This window comes from Coregonus clupeaformis, unplaced genomic scaffold (assembly GCF_020615455.1).
Source record: "Coregonus clupeaformis isolate EN_2021a unplaced genomic scaffold, ASM2061545v1 scaf0514, whole genome shotgun sequence".
Lineage (NCBI taxonomy): Eukaryota > Metazoa > Chordata > Actinopteri > Salmoniformes > Salmonidae > Coregonus > Coregonus clupeaformis.
In genome coordinates this window covers 112,003-130,000 of record NW_025533969.1, presented here as the reverse complement: position 1 = coordinate 130,000, position 17,998 = coordinate 112,003, and the positions used below count along the sequence as shown (strand labels likewise).

Genomic DNA, 17,998 nt, shown 5'->3' with positions numbered 1-17,998 from the left:
TATCTCTCTCTCTCTCTCCTCTCTCTCTCTCTCTCTCTCTGTCTCTGTCTCTCTCTCTGTCTCTGCTCTCTCTCTCAAGTGTAACTTCATCAGTCTCCAGTCTATACCACACTTCACCTGAAACACCTTCTCCTAAAAAAAACTCATGAAAAGTTAAAGGCCTTCTCCATCTTTTTTGGTTTCTTTCATGTTGTAGTAGTATTTCATTAGCTGCAGTGCTTGGCTGGGACAGTCTCTCCCTAATAATATCCGTTTTTTGGCTCAGAGCTGACGTGTGTGTGTGTGTTTACAGGGTGTGTGTGATTTAGTGCGAGGGCTGGAGAGCAGGAGAGAGGGTTGTGTGTGTGTGTGTGTGTGTGTATAAATCTCAGACACTCAGTAGAATGAGAAGTTTGTGGCTGATGCATCCCAGTAATGAAAACACACTTCTCTCACTTCAACCGCTGAGGGCATTCTATTTCTAACACACTAAATCAAAAAGCATTATACACTTTTATTTATTTTCTGACTTTCTCTCATTCACATTCTAACACACTAAATCAACACAAAACTGTTCTTCTCTCCTTCTCTTCTTTTATTCGCTTTCTCACTTTCTTTCCTGTCTCTCTATTCTCCATTTCTCTACCGTGTAAGTCTAGGTGTTTGCCCATTTCTCTACCGTGTAAGTCTAGGTGTTTGCCCATTTCTCTACTGTGTAAGTCTAGGTGTTTGCCCATTTCTCTACCGTGTAAGTCTAGGTGTTTGCCCATTTCTCTACCGTGTAAGTCTAGGTGTTTGCCCATTTCTCTACCGTGTAAGTCTAGGTGTTTGCCCATTTCTCTACCGTGTAGGTCTAGGTGTTTGCCCATTTCTCTACCGTGTAAGTCTAGGTGTTTGCCCATTTCTCTACCGTGTAAGTCTAGGTGTTTGCCCATTTCTCTACCGTGTAAGTCTAGGGTGTTTGCCCATTTCTCTACCGTGTAAGTCTAGGTGTTTGCCCATTTCTCTACCGTGTAAGTCTAGGTGTTTGCCCATTTCTCTACCGTGTAAGTCTAGGTGTTTGCCCATTTCTCTACCGTGTAAGTCTAGGTGTTTGCCCATTTCTCTACCGTGTAAGTCTAGGTGTTTGCCCATTTCTCTACCGTGTAAGTCTAGGTGTTTGCCCAGCTGTATGTAGGTTATAATACTACATACAGCTGGAATAGAGACAGAGGTTATAATACTACATACAGCTGGAATAGAGAGGCATGGAGAGGTTATAATACTATATACAGCTGGAATAGAGAGGCATGGAGAGGTTATAATACTACATACAGCTGGAATAGAGAGACATGGAGAGGTTATAATACTACATACAGCTGGAATAGAGAGACATGGAGAGGTTATAATACTACATACAGCTGGAATAGAGAGACATGGAGAGGTTATAATACTACATACAGCTGGAATAGAGAGACATGGAGAGGTTATAATACTACATACAGCTGGAATAGAGAGACATGGAGAGGTTATAATACTACATACAGCTGGAATAGAGACATGGAGAGGTTATAATACTACATACAGCTGGAATAGAGACATGGAGAGGTTATAATACTACATACAGCTGGAATAGAGAGACAGAGGTTATAATACTACATACAGCTGGAATAGAGAGACATGGAGAGGTTATAATACTACATACAGCTGGAATAGAGAGACACAGGATATTGTACTACATAGAGCTGAAATAGACCGACAGAGGGATTACAGTGCCTTCAGAAAGTATTCATACCCCTTGACTTATTCCACATTTTGTTGTTACAGCCTGAATTCAAAATTAATTAAATATATTTTTTCTCACCCGTCTACAAACAATACACCATAATGACACATTTTTGCAAATGTATTGAAAATCATTTACAAAAAATATCTCATTTATTTAACTATTCACACCCCTGATTCACCCCCGATTACAGTTTTGAGTCGTCTTGGGTATGTCTGTATCAGCTTTGCACATCTGGATTTCGGAATTTTCTCCCATTCTTCCTTGCAGATTTTCTCTGACATGCTCTGCCAACTGTGGGACCTTATATGGACAGGTGTGTGCCTTTCCAAATCATGTCCAATCAATTTAATTTACCACAGGTGGACTCCAATCAAGTTGTAGAAACATCTCAAGGATGATCAATGGAAACAGGCTGCACCTGAGCTCAATTTCGAGTCTCATAGCAAAAGGTCTGAATACTTATGTAAATTAGGTATTTCTATTTATTTTTATACATTTGCAAAAATGTATAAAAACCTGTTTTCGCCTTTGTCATTATGAAGTATTGTGTGTAGATTGCTGAGTCATTTAAAAAAAATGTAATCAATTTTAGAATAAGGCTGTAACGTAACAAAATGTGGAAAAAGTCAAGGGGTCTGAATACTTTCCGAATGCACTGTATAATATGTGTGATAGTGTGTATATATAATATGTGTGATAGTGTGTATATATAATATGTGTGATAGTGTGTATATATAATATGTGTGATAGTGTGTATATATAATATGTGTGATAGTGTGTATATATAATGTGTGATAGTGTGTATATATAATATGTGTGATAGTGTGTATATAATATGTGTGATAGTGTGTATATATAATATGTGTGATAGTGTGTATATATAATATGTGTGATAGTGTGTATATATAATATGTGTGATAGTGTGTATATATAATATGTGTGATAGTGTGTATATATAATATGTGTGATAGTGTGTATATATAATATGTGTGATAGTGTGTATATATAATATGTGTGATAGTGTGTATATATAATATGTGTGATAGTGTGTATATATAATATGTGTGATAGTGTGTATATATAATATGTGTGATAGTGTGTATATATAATATGTGTGATAGTGTGTATATAATATGTGTGATAGTGTGTATATATAATATGTGTGATAGTGTGTATATATAATATGTGTGATAGTGTGTATATATAATATGTGTGATAGTGTGTATATAATATGTGTGATAGTGTGTATATATATATGTGTGATAGTGTGTGTATATAATATGTGTGATAGTGTGTATATATAATATGTGTGATAGTGTGTATATATAATATGTGATAGTGTGTATATATAATATGTGTGATAGTGTGTATATATAATATGTGTGATAGTGTGTATATATAATATGTGTGATAGTGTGTATATATAATATGTGTGATAGTGTGTATATATAATATGTGATAGTGTGTATATATAATATGTGTGATAGTGTGTATATATAATATGTGTGATAGTGTGTATATATATATGTGTGATAGTGTGTATATATATATGTGTGATAGTGTGTATATATATATGTGTGATAGTGTGTATATATATATGTGTGATAGTGTATATATATAATATGTGTGATAGTGTGTATATATAATATGTGTGATAGTGTGTATATATAATATGTGTGATAGTGTGTATATATAATATGTGTGATAGTGTGTATATATAATATGTGTGATAGTGTGTATATATAATATGTGTGATAGTGTGTATATATAATATGTGTGATAGTGTGTATATATAATATGTGTGATAGTGTGTATAATATGTGATAGTGTATATAATATGTGTGATAGTGTATATATAATATGTGTGATAGTGTGTATATATATATGTGTGATAGTGTGTATATATAATATGTGTGATAGTGTGTATATATAATATGTGATAGTGTGTATATATAATATGTGTGATAGTGTGTATATATAATATGTGTGATAGTGTGTATATATATATGTGTGATAGTGTGTATATATAATATGTGTGATAGTGTGTATATATAATATGTGTGATAGTGTGTATATATAATATGTGTGATAGTGTGTATATATAATATGTGTGATAGTGTGTATATATAATATGTGTGATAGTGTGTATATAATATGTGTGATAGTGTGTATATATATATGTGATAGTGCTGTATATAATATGTGTGATAGTGTATATATAATATGTGTGATAGTGTGTATATAATATGTGTGATAGTGTGTATATATAATATGTGTGATAGTGTGTATATATAATATGTGTGATAGTGTGTATATAATATGTGTGATAGTGTGTATATATAATATGTGTGATAGTGTGTATATATAATATGTGTGATAGTGTGTATATAATATGTGTGATAGTGTGTATATATAATATGTGTGATAGTGTGTATATAATATGTGTGATAGTGTGTATATAATATGTGTGATAGTGTGTATATATAATATGTGTGATAGTGTGTATATATAATATGTGTGATAGTGTGTATATATAATATGTGTGATAGTGTGTATATATAATATGTGTGATAGTGTGTATATATAATATGTGTGATAGTGTGTATATATATGTGTGATAGTGTGATATATAATATGTGTGATAGTGTGTGTATATAATATGTGTGATAGTGTGTATATATATATGTGTGATAGTGTGTATATATAATATGTGTGATTTGTAGTTTCCTACTACATAGTGTGTAGAGTGTATATAATTTATCATAGGTACATCAACTGTGAGAGGGAATGTATATATAATATCCGTAAATAGTGTATATATAATATGTAAATATGTATATATGCATATTTATTAGTATGACATATAATATTTGATCACGTATCAATCAGTAATATCGTGTCACAGACCTGTGTAGTTTTGTCTATATAATATAGCCCTACTGTCCTGATAGTGTGTATATATAATATGTGTGATAGTGTGTATATATAATATGTGTGATAGTGTGTATATATAATATGTGTGATAGTGTGTATATATAATATGTGTGATAGTGTGTATATATAATATGTGTGATAGTGTGTGTATATAATATGTGTGATAGTGTGTATATATAATATGTGTGATAGTGTGTATATATAATATGTGTGATAGTGTGTATATATAATATGTGTGATAGTGTGTATTATACCCCCACAGAGGGTTAGTCAGTGAATTATCAGTGTGCGAACGTCCAGCACTGAGACAGACCTCTAACCCTGAAGATGACAGCTAGTCATAACCACGAGACAGACCTCTAAACCTGAAGATGACAGCTAGTCATAACCACGAGACAGACCTCTAAACCTGAAGATGACAGCTAGTCATAACCACGAGACAGACCTCTAAACCTGAAGATGACAGCTAGTCATAACCACGAGACAGACCTCTAAACCTGAAGATGACAGCTAGTCATAACCACGAGACAGACCTCTAAACCTGAAGATGACAGCTAGTCATAACCACGAGACAGACCTCTAAACCTGAAGATGACAGCTAGTCATAACCACGAGACAGACCTCTAAACCCTGAAGATGACAGCTAGTCATAACCACGAGACAGACCTATAACCCTCAAGATGACAGCTAGTCATAGCCACACAGCAGATGTGTGTTTGTTTCCACTCCTCTTCCCCTCTGAGCATTGTGTGTTTAATGCATTGTTTAACCGCTTCAGTTGTAGATATGGTTTTATTGAGGATTGTATGGTTTTAATGGTGATTTTATGGTTTTAATTGAGATTTTATGGTTTTAATGTGGATTTTTCTCTATGTCAGTTTAATAGTGGCACCTTCCCTCTACCCCTCCTCCTCCTCCTCCTCCTCTTCTTCCTCCTCCTCCTCCTCCTCTTCATCTCTCTCTCCCGCTCTCTGTCTTCAGGAAGATAATCGAGGTGAAGATTATTGATGATGAGCTTTATGAGAAGAACAAGACCTTCACAATGGAGCTGGGGGAACCACTACTGCTGGATGCTGGCCAAAAACACGGTGTGTGTGACTGTGTGAGTGTGTGTGTGTATATATGTGTGTGTGTGTGCCTGCGTCCGTGTGTGTGTGTGTGTGTGTGTGTGTGTGTGTGTGTGTGTGTGTATATGTGTGTGTGTGTGTGTGTGTGCTGAGAAGCTGCTTAAGTACCAGCCCCTCGTGGCTTGGACAGCCTCGGGTGTATAGGAGGTGCAAGCTGGTGGCTCCCTATATTCGGCAGTCTCGGCCACGTACACAGGCTTGCAGGGCGTGGCCTCCAGATTGCGGGCCTGACAAAAAACTAGGGCAAAGAAATTGGCTAGGTGCTGCTCTGTTTCAGCTGTCGTGGGCAGCCTAGCTGTTAGGAGAAGGAGGTGCTTTCTGTACCCTTGAGTGCCATGAATAAAGAGACCTTTGAAATGTTTGGATCCTTTTTTTGTACATTTGATTGGTGGATTCAAATAAAATGTGTGTGTCTGTGTGTGTGTCTCTGTGTGTGCGTGTGTGTGTGTGTCTGTGTGTGTGTCTGTGTGTGTCTGTGTGTGTGTCTGTGCGTGTGTGTCTGTGTGTGTGTGTGTGTGTGTCTGTGCGTGTGTGTCTGTGTGCACCAGAGCCAGCAGATGTAGTATGTCAATATCCCGTAAGAAAAGGAACAGAATGAATAAAAGACAGATGAAATAAATAAAAAAAGCCTGGAGGGAAATAAAGTGTTGAGAATGGAATGATAGGACAAAAAAAAGAGAAAGACTAGTATTAGAAATATTGGGAACAGATTTCTTCAATTAAAATCACTTGGAGCTGATTTCCTGGTGTTTTTACAGTCTTTTATGTCCAAAAATAAAAATGTATTATTATTTTTTGCTCAGAAAACCTGGGTGGCCAAATAAAACCGGTAGTTGGGGAATCTCTCTCTCTCTCTCTCTCTCTCTCTCTCTCTCTCTCTCTCTCTCCAATCATTTTTCTAATATGTCGTGAATAACACTCCATATGTTTCATGTTCAACATGAAAAGCCAACAGCCTCAGGCAGATTTTCATTAATATATTATGTAGTGTTAGCTTGATTTTTATTTTTATTAGAATCTGTTTTTTGTCCTCATTCGGACTAATCTTCCAAGAATCCATAAAAAACATTAAAATAGAAAAGCTTTTCCGGGAACTCATCCCGTCAGCCCATCTTGGCCCTCCTTCACATTTTCTGACCTGTCAGTCATTCCCCCGTTTCCTAGGCGACTCCAATGAGAACAAGCCGACGGATGACGAGGTGGCCAAGATGGGCTGTCCCAGTCTGGGAGAAAACACACGGATAGAGGTGGTCATCGAAGAGTCTTACGAGTTCAAGGTACCTGTGCGTGTGTCTGTGTTAATTTCAGTCCTCTTTTAGTTTGTTTTGGGCATTTGTTTTGGGCATTTGTTTGTGGCATTTGTTTTGGGTATTCGTTTTGGGTCCATACTTGCAAACATTTAAAAAAGTTGAAGTTAAAAGGAAATAGTCTCAAAATGCGCATCAGCCAATTAAAATCATTTACCTAGTTGCACGTGATAAATGCGGAATTTCTTTCAGGAAATCATCACCGCCACCTTAGCGTAAGGCTAAATGTGCCAGGTTATGTAATGGTAACAGCTAACGTGTAGCGTTTTATCACTTCTAAACTTAAACTTTTTCTAATGTTGGCAAGACCCTCTGTGTTTCATCTTCTGTTTTATCTTCTGTTAGCTTTTAGTGTGGTTTGTGTATTCATTTTGTGTATCATTTGTGTGTGTGTGTGTGTGTGTGTGTGTAGTATGGGGTGAATACACTTATGAGAAGAGCTAAGAAGGTATAATCTCTCTTTCAGTCTCTATATTAATATGCTTGTGTGTTTCTGTACGCGAGTGCATGGGGGGTGTGTGTGTGTGTGTGTGTGTGTGTGTGTGTGTGAAGCCTCTTCATTAAGCACATTAAAAACTACTATTAACTTATTTCTCACTGTATTAACTGTATTAACTGTATAAGCTGAATCATAACTTGAGATCAACTCGGGTCTAGATTCAATCAGATCAAGCGTTAACCAGCGATAGCATATGGTTGGTGTCGGAGGGGTAACCGGTTGGAGCTGTCAAAACGGTGAGCAGCTCCAGGTCATTGTCACGAAGCCACACCCGCCACCACTCAGAAGTTCAGAAACTAGAAAGCGTAGGCTATATAGAAATAATTACGCTCAAAATTGAAAATGAATTTCTATCATCCTAATGGAGGTGTAGATTACATCCAGTGTTAGAACTTGTTAACAAGGCTGCATGGGATTTCTCTTACATTTACATTTTTACATTTACGTAATTTAGCAGACGCTCTTATCCAGAGCTCTTATCCAGAGCGACTTACAAATTGGTGCATTCAACTTATGATAGCCAGTGGGACAACCACTTTTAGTTTTTTTTGTTTATGGGGGAGGGGGGGGGTTGAAGGATTACTTTTATACTATTCCAAGTATTCCTTAAAGAGGTAGGGTTTCAAGTGTCTCCGGAAGGTGGTCAGTGACTCCGCTGTCCTGGCGTTGTGGGGGAGCTTGTTCCACCATTGGGGTGCCAGAGCAGCGAATAGCTTTGACTGGGCTGAGCGGGAACTGTGCTTCCGTAGAGGTAGGGGGGCTAACAGGCTAGAGGTGGATGAACGTAGTACCCTCGTTTGGGTGTAAGGAGGTGCCGTTCCCCTCACAGCTCCGTAGGCAAGCACCATGGTCTTGTAGTAGATGAGAGCCTCAACTGGAAGCCAGTGGAGTGTGCGGAGGAGCGGGGTGACATGAGAGAACTTGGGAAGGTTGAACACCAGACGGGCTGCAGCGTTCTGGATAAGTTGTAGGGGTTTAATGGCACAGGCAGGGAGCCCAGCCAACAGCGAGTTGCAGTAATCCAGACGGGAGATGACAAGTGCCTGGATTAGGACCTGTGCCGCTTCCTGTGTAAGGTAGGGTTGTACTCTGCGAATGTTGTAGAGCATGAATCTGCAGGACCGGGTCACCGCTTTGATGTTAGCGGAGAACGACAGGGTGTTGTCCAGGGTCACGCCAAGGTTCTTTGCACTCTGGGAGGAGGACATAATGGAGTTGTCAACCGTGATGGCGAGATCATGGAACGGGCAGTCCTTCCCCGGGAGGAAGAGCAGCTCCATCTTGCCGAGGTACAGCTTGAGGTGGTGATCCGACATCCACACTGATATGTCTGCTAGACATGCAGAGATGCGATTCGCCACCTGGTTATCAGAAGGGGAAAGGAGAAAATGAATTGTGTGTCGTCTGCGTAGCAATGATAGGAGAGACCATGTGAGGATATGACAGAGCCAAGTGACTTGGTGTATAGAGAGAATAGGAGAGGGCCTAGAACTGAGCCCCGGGGGACACCAGTGGTGAGAGCACGTGGTGCGGAGACAGATTCTCGCCACGCCACCTGGTAGGAGCGACCTGTCAGGTAGGACACAATCCAAGAGTGAGCAGCGTCGGAGATGCCCAACTCGGAGAGGGTGGAGAGGAGGATCTGATGGTTCACAGTATCAAAGGCAGCAGATAGGTCTAGAAGGATAAGAGCAGAGGAGACAGAGTTAGCTTTAGCAGTGCGGAGAGCCTCCGTGACACAGAGAAGAGCAGTCTCAGTTGAATGACCAGTCTTGAAACCTGACTGGTTTGGATCAAGAAGGTCATTCTGAGAGAGATAGTAGGAGAGTTGGCTAGAGACGGCACGCTCCAGAGTTTTGGAGAGAAAAGAAAGAAGGGATACTGGTCTGTGGTTGTTGACATCGGAGGGATCGAGTGTAGACGGAAGGGACATGGCCAGCGGTCAAGGATGAGTTGATGAGCGAGGTGAGGTAAGGGAGAAGGTCTCCGGAAATGGTCTGGAGAAGAGAGGAGGGGATAGGGTCAAGTGGCAGGTTGTTGGGCGGCCAGCCGTCACAAGTCGCAAGATTCCATCTGAAGAGAGAGGGGAGAAAGAAGTCAAAGCATAGGGTAGGGCAGTGTGAGCAGGACCAGCGGTGTCATTTTACTTAATAAATGAGGATTGGATGTCGTTAACCTTCTTTTCAAAATGGTTGACGAAGTCATCCACAGAGAAGGAGGAGGGAGGGTGAGGAGGAGGAGGATTCAGCAGGGAGGAGAAGGTGGCAAAGCGCTTCCTAGGATTACAGGCAGAGGCTTGAAATTTAGAGTGGTAGAAAGTGGCTTTAGCAGCAGAAACGGAGGAAGAGAATGTAGAGAGGAGGGAGTGGAAAGATGACAGGTCCGCAGGGAGTCTAGTTTTCTTCCATTTCCGCTCGGCTGCCCGGAGCCCTGTTCTTTGAGCTCGCAATGAGTCGTCAAGCCACGGAGCAGGAGGGGAGGACCGAGCCGGCCGGGAGGATAGGGGACATAGAGAGTCAAAAGATGCAGAAAGGGAGAAGAGGAGGGTTGAGGAGGCAGAATCAGGAGATCGGAGGGAGAAGGATTTAGCAGAGGGAAGAGATGATAGGATGGAAGAGGAGAGAGTAGCGGGAGAGAGAGAGAGAAGGTTGCGACGGCGCATTACCATCTGAGTAGGGGCAGAGTGAGTAGTGTTAGAGGAGAGCGAGAGAGAAAAGGATACAAAGTAGTGGTCGGAGACTTGGAGGGGAGTTGCAGTGAGATTAGTAGAAAAACAGCATCTAGTAAAGATGAGGTCAAGCATATTGCCTGCCTTGTGAGTAGGGGGGGACGGTGAGAGGGTGAGGTCAAAAGAGGAAAGGAGTGGAAAGAAGGAGGCAGAGAGAAATGAGTCAAAGGCAGACGTAGGGAGGTTAAAGTCACCCAGAACTGTGAGGGGTGAGCCATCCTCAGGAAAGGAACTTATCAAGGCGTCAAGCTCATTGATGAACTCTCCAAGGGAACCTGGAGGGCGATAAATGACAAGGATGTTAAGCTTGAATGGGCTAGTGACTGTGACAGCATGGAATTCATAGATAGACAGATGGGTCAGGGGGAAAAGAGAGAATGTCCACTTGGGAGAGATGAGGATTCCTGTGCCACCGCCGCGCTGACCAGATGCTCTCGGGGTATGCGAGAACACATGATCAGACGAGGAAAGAGCAGTAGGAGTAGCAGTGTTTCTTTGGTAATCCATGTTTCCGTCAGTGCCAAGAAGTCGAGGGACTGGAGGGTAGCATAGGCTGAGATGAACTCTGCCTTGTTGGCCGCAGAATGGCAGTTCCAGAGGCTGCCGGAGACCTGGAACTCCACGTGGGTCGTGCGCGCAGGGACCACCAGATTAGAGTGGCAGCAGCCACGCGGTGTGAAGCGTTTGTATGGCCTGTGCAGAGAGGAGAGAACAGGCGGCAGGTAGCTTAGTGGTTAAGAGTGTTGTGCCAGTAACTGAAAGGTCGCTGGTTCTAATCCCTGAGCCGACTAGGTGAAAAATCTGTCGATGTGCCCTTGAGCAAGGCACTTAACCCTAATTGCTCCTGTAAGTCGCTCTGGATAAGAGTGTCTGCTAAATGACTATTAATTATTAACAGGGATAGACAGACACATAGTTGACAGGCTACAGAAAAAGCTACAATAATACAAAAGAGATCGGAATGAAATTGACTAAACATCTGGGAAAGCGAGAGAGCGGGGCCTCCCTCACTTACGTTTCACTGAAACACTCAAATATAACTCTCCCAACTTCCACTTTAGAAATTATAATTGTTGTAAACTACAGCGGTTCAATGTTTTCTAGGAATAGACTAACTTAGTTTATTCAGCTAGCTAACTTGGTACAGTATTCTTCCGTGAAAACCGCCCAGGGCACCGTATCCTATGACGCCATAGCTAACTAGCATGCTAACTTCCAATAAAACGGTTTAGCACAAATACACGGTTACAACAAACTACCAATAGTGTGTTAACACGCTAAACAGATCATTCGTGTCCGTGTCTAACGTTGTGTAAAGTTTTGGGGTTAGTTTTGACAGTTTGAGTGAGTACGTCGTCAACTTATTCAGACAGTTAGTTAGCTAGCTAGAATAGCTAGCTAGCCATTGCTCTCTGTCAACGAACCAACCCCTCCTCCCACGGTATGAAACACACAGAGAGAGCCAAGCTAACGTTAACTAGTCACCCATGTCTTGAATTCCTTTTGAACGACTCTGGTTACCAGTATGTAAAAAATAAAATTAAAATAAATGTAGGTTATAACTTACCCTTAGTAGCTACTGTTAGCTAGTTAAGTGTAAAGCTAGCTACTGAATCGATTTAGCCAGTTCGTGTCTGTCCCAACGGAGAGAAAGCGTCTCCAAACATTACAGCTAGGTCGTTCCAGCTATTGTTTAGTTAGCTATCCAGGTAGCAACAAGCTAGCTACATTTCGAGTACAGTAGCTACTAACTACCTAACGTTAACGCTTCAGATAATGAGGTTAGAAAAACAGCTGAATGGTAGGTAGCTAGCTGGCATAATTACAGGTACTCTTAAGCGTGAAATAACATTGGAAACAATTATCCACAGTTGCTAATAGTTACCAGTAGCTACCCGCTAGCTAGCTAGCTTTATTGGTCCAGGTAGTGGGTTAGCTAGCCTCGTGCTTCACCGGGCTCAGCCGAATACAATACTTACCTACAATAATTACCTACAATAACTACCTACAATCTAAATACATGGTTTAAGCTTTACTCGACACCATATAAAGAAGAAGCCAAGCTTACCTCCCGCTTAGAGAAACACAACCTCACCCCATCGCCACCTCCCATTTTAATGCGACTCAGTGCAGCCAATGGCAATGTTCGCTTTAGGTATAATTCCAGGAGCTGCTTGTGGATTGGACAGCTCTAACAGTTCCACCTCCGACGCCGTCAAAACAACAGCTATGCGGATGTTGGCTAAAGCGGATCTGATTGAATCGAGCCCTCAGTGTTTTGTGTAAATCCTTACCCTTAACATCCATGAGCATGAGGGCTCCATTCAATCTGGATCGCTGAAGCATTACAGATTGTCTGATAGAAATGTAAAGGTAACTTCCGATGGAGCCGACATATGCGTTTATCGTGAATGCAGTTTCCGCTAACGCAGAAACATTGCCATTGAATTACAGATTGAACAGAGCCCTGAATCATGAATTGATGCCACATGGGAGATTTGCTCAAAGATTCGAGTTGCTTTCTCTAATCTCAAATTAAGATTCAGCCGTATGTGTGGGATTGTGTATTAACTGATTGTGTGTGGGGGTCTCTGTTGTGTGTGTAGAACACAGTAGATAAGCTGATCAAGAAGACTAACCTTGCGTTGGTGGTGGGAAGCAGCAGCTGGAGAGAACAGTTTGTCTCTGCTGTCACTGTGAGCGCAGGTACCTACCTCACTTCCTCTCTGCATGATGTCACATCCTGTTCACATCATTTCACTTTCAGTCTACAGCATTTTCAGAATTCATATCTTACTGAACAGAATTAGAACCCAAACTCTCTGTAGACAAGACTCTTTGCTCCCCCTGCCTCCCCCCCTTTCCCCTCCCTAACTCCACCTCTCCCCTCTCCCCTCCGCATCAATCATTTTTCTCTGTCTCTCTCGCTCTCTCGCTCTCTCGGTCTCTCTCTCTCTCCCTCCAGGTGATGATGATGACGAGGAGAGCGGTGAAGAGCGTCTCCCGTCCTGTTTTGACTACATCATGCACTTCCTCACCGTCTTCTGGAAAGTTCTGTTTGCCTTTGTCCCCCCGACAGAGTACTGGAATGGCTGGGCCTGCTTCATCGTCTCCATCAGTCTCATCGGTAGGTAACCCTGACCCCTGACCCTACAGAGTACTGGCATGGCTGGGCCTGCTTCACTGTCTCCATCAGTCTCATTGGTAGGTAACCCTGACCCCTGACCCTACAGAGTACTGGAATGGCTGGGCCTGCTTCACTGTGTCCATCAGTCTCATCGGTAGGTAACCCTGACCCCTGACGCCTGACCCGACAGAGTACTGGCATGGCTGGGCCTGCTTCCCTGTGTCCATCAGTCTCATCGGTAGGTAACCTGACCCCTGACCCTACAGAGTACTGGCATGGCTGGGCCTGCTTCACTGTGTCCATCTGTCTCATCGGTAGGTAACCTGACCCCTGACCCGACAGAGTACTGGCATGGCTGGGCCTGCTTCACTGTGTCCATCAGTCTCATCGGTAGGTAACCCTGACCCCTGACGCCTGACCCGACAGAGTACTGGCATGGCTGGGCCTGCTTCACTGTGTCCATCTGTCTCATCGGTAGGTAACCTGACCCCTGACCCGACAGAGTACTGGCATGGCTGGGCCTGCTTCACTGTGTCCATCTGTCTCATCGGTAGGTAACCCTGACGCCTGACCCGACAGAGTACTGGCATGGCTGGGCCTGCTTCACTGTGTCCATCTGTCTCATCGGTAGGTAACCTGACCCCTGACCCTACAGAGTACTGGCATGGCTGGGCCTGCTTCCCTGTGTCCATCTGTCTCATCGGTAGGTAACCCTGACCCCTGACGCCTGACCCGACAGAGTACTGGCATGGCTGGGCCTGCTTCACTGTGTCCATCTGTCTCATCGGTAGGTAACCCTGACCCCTGACCCGACAGAGTACTGGCATGGCTGGGCCTGCTTCACTGTGTCCATCTCCCTTATAGGTAACATGAAATTCATGTTTAACCAGGGATTGGTCAACTCAACTTGAAATACCACTACCCGCGGCATCAACCTGCTAGCTGAGATGTTGTCAAGCGGGATGGTCACATGGTGAAGCAAACGATTAAAGGTTGATTACCAGTGGGGGCTGGTGAGGAAGGAATCTTAATGTTAATTGTAATGTATTTTTTATTTTATGTACCTGCTAGGAGTTCTGACGGCTGTAACAGGAGACCTGGCCTCTGCCTTCGGTTGTACCGTGGGTCTGAAGGACTCTGTCACTGCCGTGGTGTTTGTAGCGCTGGGGACGTCTGTACCAGGTAGGTTACACACATACACACACACCACACACTCTTCCTTTCTTACCCCTCTCTTTTCTCTCCTTCTCTGTTCACTCTGTTTGTCCTAATTGTGTAATCATGATGATGTAATGACATTTCAACTGTAACCTTCGTGCCTCAGTACCCAGGTGTTCTGGGCTGGAGGTGCCTTCGTGCCTCAGTACCCAGGTGTTCTGGGCTGGAGGTGCCTTCGTGCCTCAGTACCCAGGTGTTCTGGGCTGGAGGTGCCTTCGTGCCTCAGTACCCAGGTGTTCTGGGCTGGAGGTGTTGTGACAGAGTATGCGTGCAGAATTATGACCGCCTTAGGGGAGTCTATCCTCTCTCCTCCTCCTCCTCCTCCTCCCCCTCCTCCTCCCCTCTCCACCTCCCCTCTCCTCCTCCTCCTCCTCCTCCTCCTCCTCCTCTCTCCTCCTCCTCCTCCTCCTCCTCCTCCCCCTCCCTCCTCCTCCTTCCCCCTCCTCCTCCCCTCTCCCTCCCTCCTCCTCCCTCTCCTCCCTCCTCCTCCCCCTCCTCCTCCTCCTCCCCTCCCCCTCTCCTCCCCTCCTCCCTCTCCTCCCCTCTCCTCCTCCTCCCTCCCTCCTCCCTCCTCCTCCCTCTCCTCCCCCTCCCCCCTCCCCTCCTCCCTCCTCCTCCCTCCCTCCTCCTCCTCCTCCCTCCTCCTCTCCTCCCTCCCCCTCCTCCTCCCCTCTCCTCCCCTCTCTCTCCTCCCCCTCCCTCTCCTCCACTCTCCCTTCTCTTCACCAACTTTATCTTTCTGCTATTTCTTCTCTTCTCCCCCTCCTCTTGCCACCATTACCCAGACACCTTTGCCAGTAAGGTGGCCGCCATCCAGGACCAGTACGCCGACGCTTCCATCGGCAACGTAACCGGTAGCAACGCTGTGAACGTCTTCCTTGGGATCGGAGTGGCATGGACCATCGCCGCCGTGTTCTGGCGTTCCAAAGGCCAGGTGTTCCGTGTCGACCCGGGCTCGCTGGCGTTCTCCGTCACGCTCTTCACGGTGATGGCGTGCATGTGCGTGATGATCCTCCTCTACCGGCGGCGAGCGTCGGTGGCAGGCGGGGAGCTTGGAGGGCCGAGGACTACCAAGATCATGACATCACTGGTCTTCTTCTTAATGTGGCTGATCTATATAGTGCTGTCGTCACTGGAGGCATACTGCCACATACCTGGGTTCTAGAGAGAGGGGGAGGGGGATGGAGGGGTGAGGGAAGAGCGGAAGAGAGAGGGGAGGATGGGAGAGTTGGGGGAGAGAGAGGGGAGGAATAGGCACAGGGAGGGAACAAAAGGAAACCCACTCGGCAAAAACTTGTTGAATCAATGTTGTTTCCACGTTATTTTAAACCAATTAAATTAAGCTTGATGATGTTTAATCAACGTGGGAAACTTGATTGGATTTGCAACTTTTAACCTAAATCCAATGTCATGGGGACATTTTTTTGTTGATTTCACATTGACTTGACATTAGTTGACAACTCAATCAAATGTAAATCAAAACTAGACGTTGAACTGACGTCTGTGCCCAGTGGGAAGGGAGGGAGGTTGGTGAGGAGAGTGGACATGTTGGAAAGAGTTAACATGGATAGGGGATGAGGGAATAACTGTTAAGTCCTCTCTCTTCTCTAGTGCTCTCTCTCTCTCTGATTCCTCTACTGCCATGGTGATCAAAGGAACATCTGATACAAGAACTCATACTGCCCCAAGACAAGACCAGACCACCTCCTAACCTCTAACCTCTAACCCCACCTAACTCCGTCAGTGGTCCCCTCACCCCTTCAACTTCTACCACAAATCTACCCCTCCCTTTCCCCATCTAACACTAGAGTCAATACAAATCTACCCCTCCCTTTCCCCATCGAACACTAAAGTCAATACAAATCTACCCCTCCCTTTCCCCATCTAACACTAGAGTCAATACAAATCTACCCCTCCCTTTCCCCATCGAACACTAAAGTCAATACAAATCTACCCCTCCCTTTCCCCATCTAACACTAGAGTCAATACAAATCTACCCCTCCCTTTCCCCATCTAACACTAGAGTCAATACAAATCTACCCCTCCCTTACCCCATCTAACACTAGAGGCTGTCCAAATCTACCCCTCCCTTTCCCCATCTAACACTAGAGTCAATACAAATCTACCCCCTATCTAACACTAGAGTCAATACAAATCTACCCCTCCCTTACCCCATCTAACACTAGAGGCTGTCCAAATCTACCCCTCCCTTACCCCATCTAACACTAGAGGCTGTCCAAATCTACCCCTCCCTTTCCCCATGTAACACTAGAGTCAATACAAATCTACCCCTCCCTTTCCCCATCTAACACTAGAGTCAATACAAATCTACCCCTCCCTTTCCCCATCTAACACTAGAGTCAGTACAGCAACTCTCCCTTTCCCCATCTAACACTAGTCAGTACAACAACTCTCCCTTTCCTCATCTCAGTGAAAGACTGCTGTTGTCCTTACCTGTGCACTAGGCAGGGGCCATATCAGACACTTCAACCCCTGCTACCCTTCTATCCCCAGCTTTACAACTCTCCTCCTTTTTCTCTTTCCCTCGTTCACTCCGTCCAGCCTTATTCTCCAATAGACTGTAAACGTCTTAATATTGTCTTAAAGTGATAGGCTAGTAGAGGACGTTAGACCACACCTCTTTCCCCGCTCCTGTTGAGCCAATCCCAAGTCACCTTGCTCCCTAAGGAAGACCTTGCCCCTCCCACTTTTTCTACTCCTTTTCGATGGCGTGGTGTGTAGATGTTGTTATTGTGAAATTGTAAAGAAAATAATAAATAATGAAAATCATTATGAAGAAATGGCACAGTATGTTAAAAGCATTGGAATGAAGAGAAGATGATATGAAAAGATTATCATTGATTATGAAAGAACTGTACGTAATGATAATAACTGGACTTTGGAATAAAGTAAATGTTGAAAATGAAATATATGAAAATACTTTTAAAAAATACTATTGTTGGATATAAAAGAAACAAGATTAAACTAGCCTGCTAGTAGAAAATGTGACCAACTAGCCCACCGACTAGTGACATTTTGTCTTTTCAAATATTGTGTGGTACAGATTTTGGACCCAGGCTACCAAACATTTTAGTCGACTAGCCCGGCTGACCAGTGCCCAAAATCCTTATATTCCATCCCTGGTTCCAACCATTATGACCAAGCAGGAAATGATGTAATGCCCAAACAGGATATGAGGTAACCAGAAACAGAAAGGAGCATGGACCAAACTGACAAACTTAATTGAAAGAAAATACCAATGAAATCTGATGATGATGACTGATCTAGTGTTTCTAACTGTGTATCGTGCG

General features: G+C 43.5%; 1 protein-coding gene across 1 annotated transcript in view; it reads left to right on the top strand.

The window, feature by feature from the left end:
- The window catches only part of LOC121554350 (sodium/calcium exchanger 1), an 89,347-nt gene extending 72,540 nt beyond the window's left edge, over positions 1–16,807 (top strand). Inside the window, exons 10-15 of the mRNA XM_041867894.2 lie at positions 5,663–5,769; positions 6,973–7,085; positions 12,949–13,048; positions 13,308–13,469; positions 14,541–14,651; positions 15,473–16,807. Of these exons, the coding sequence (XP_041723828.2) occupies positions 5,663–5,769; positions 6,973–7,085; positions 12,949–13,048; positions 13,308–13,469; positions 14,541–14,651; positions 15,473–15,852 (973 nt within the window). The 3' untranslated portion in view covers positions 15,853–16,807. The remainder of the gene's footprint in view (positions 1–5,662; positions 5,770–6,972; positions 7,086–12,948; positions 13,049–13,307; positions 13,470–14,540; positions 14,652–15,472) is intronic.
- Positions 16,808–17,998: the final 1,191 nt, after the last annotated feature.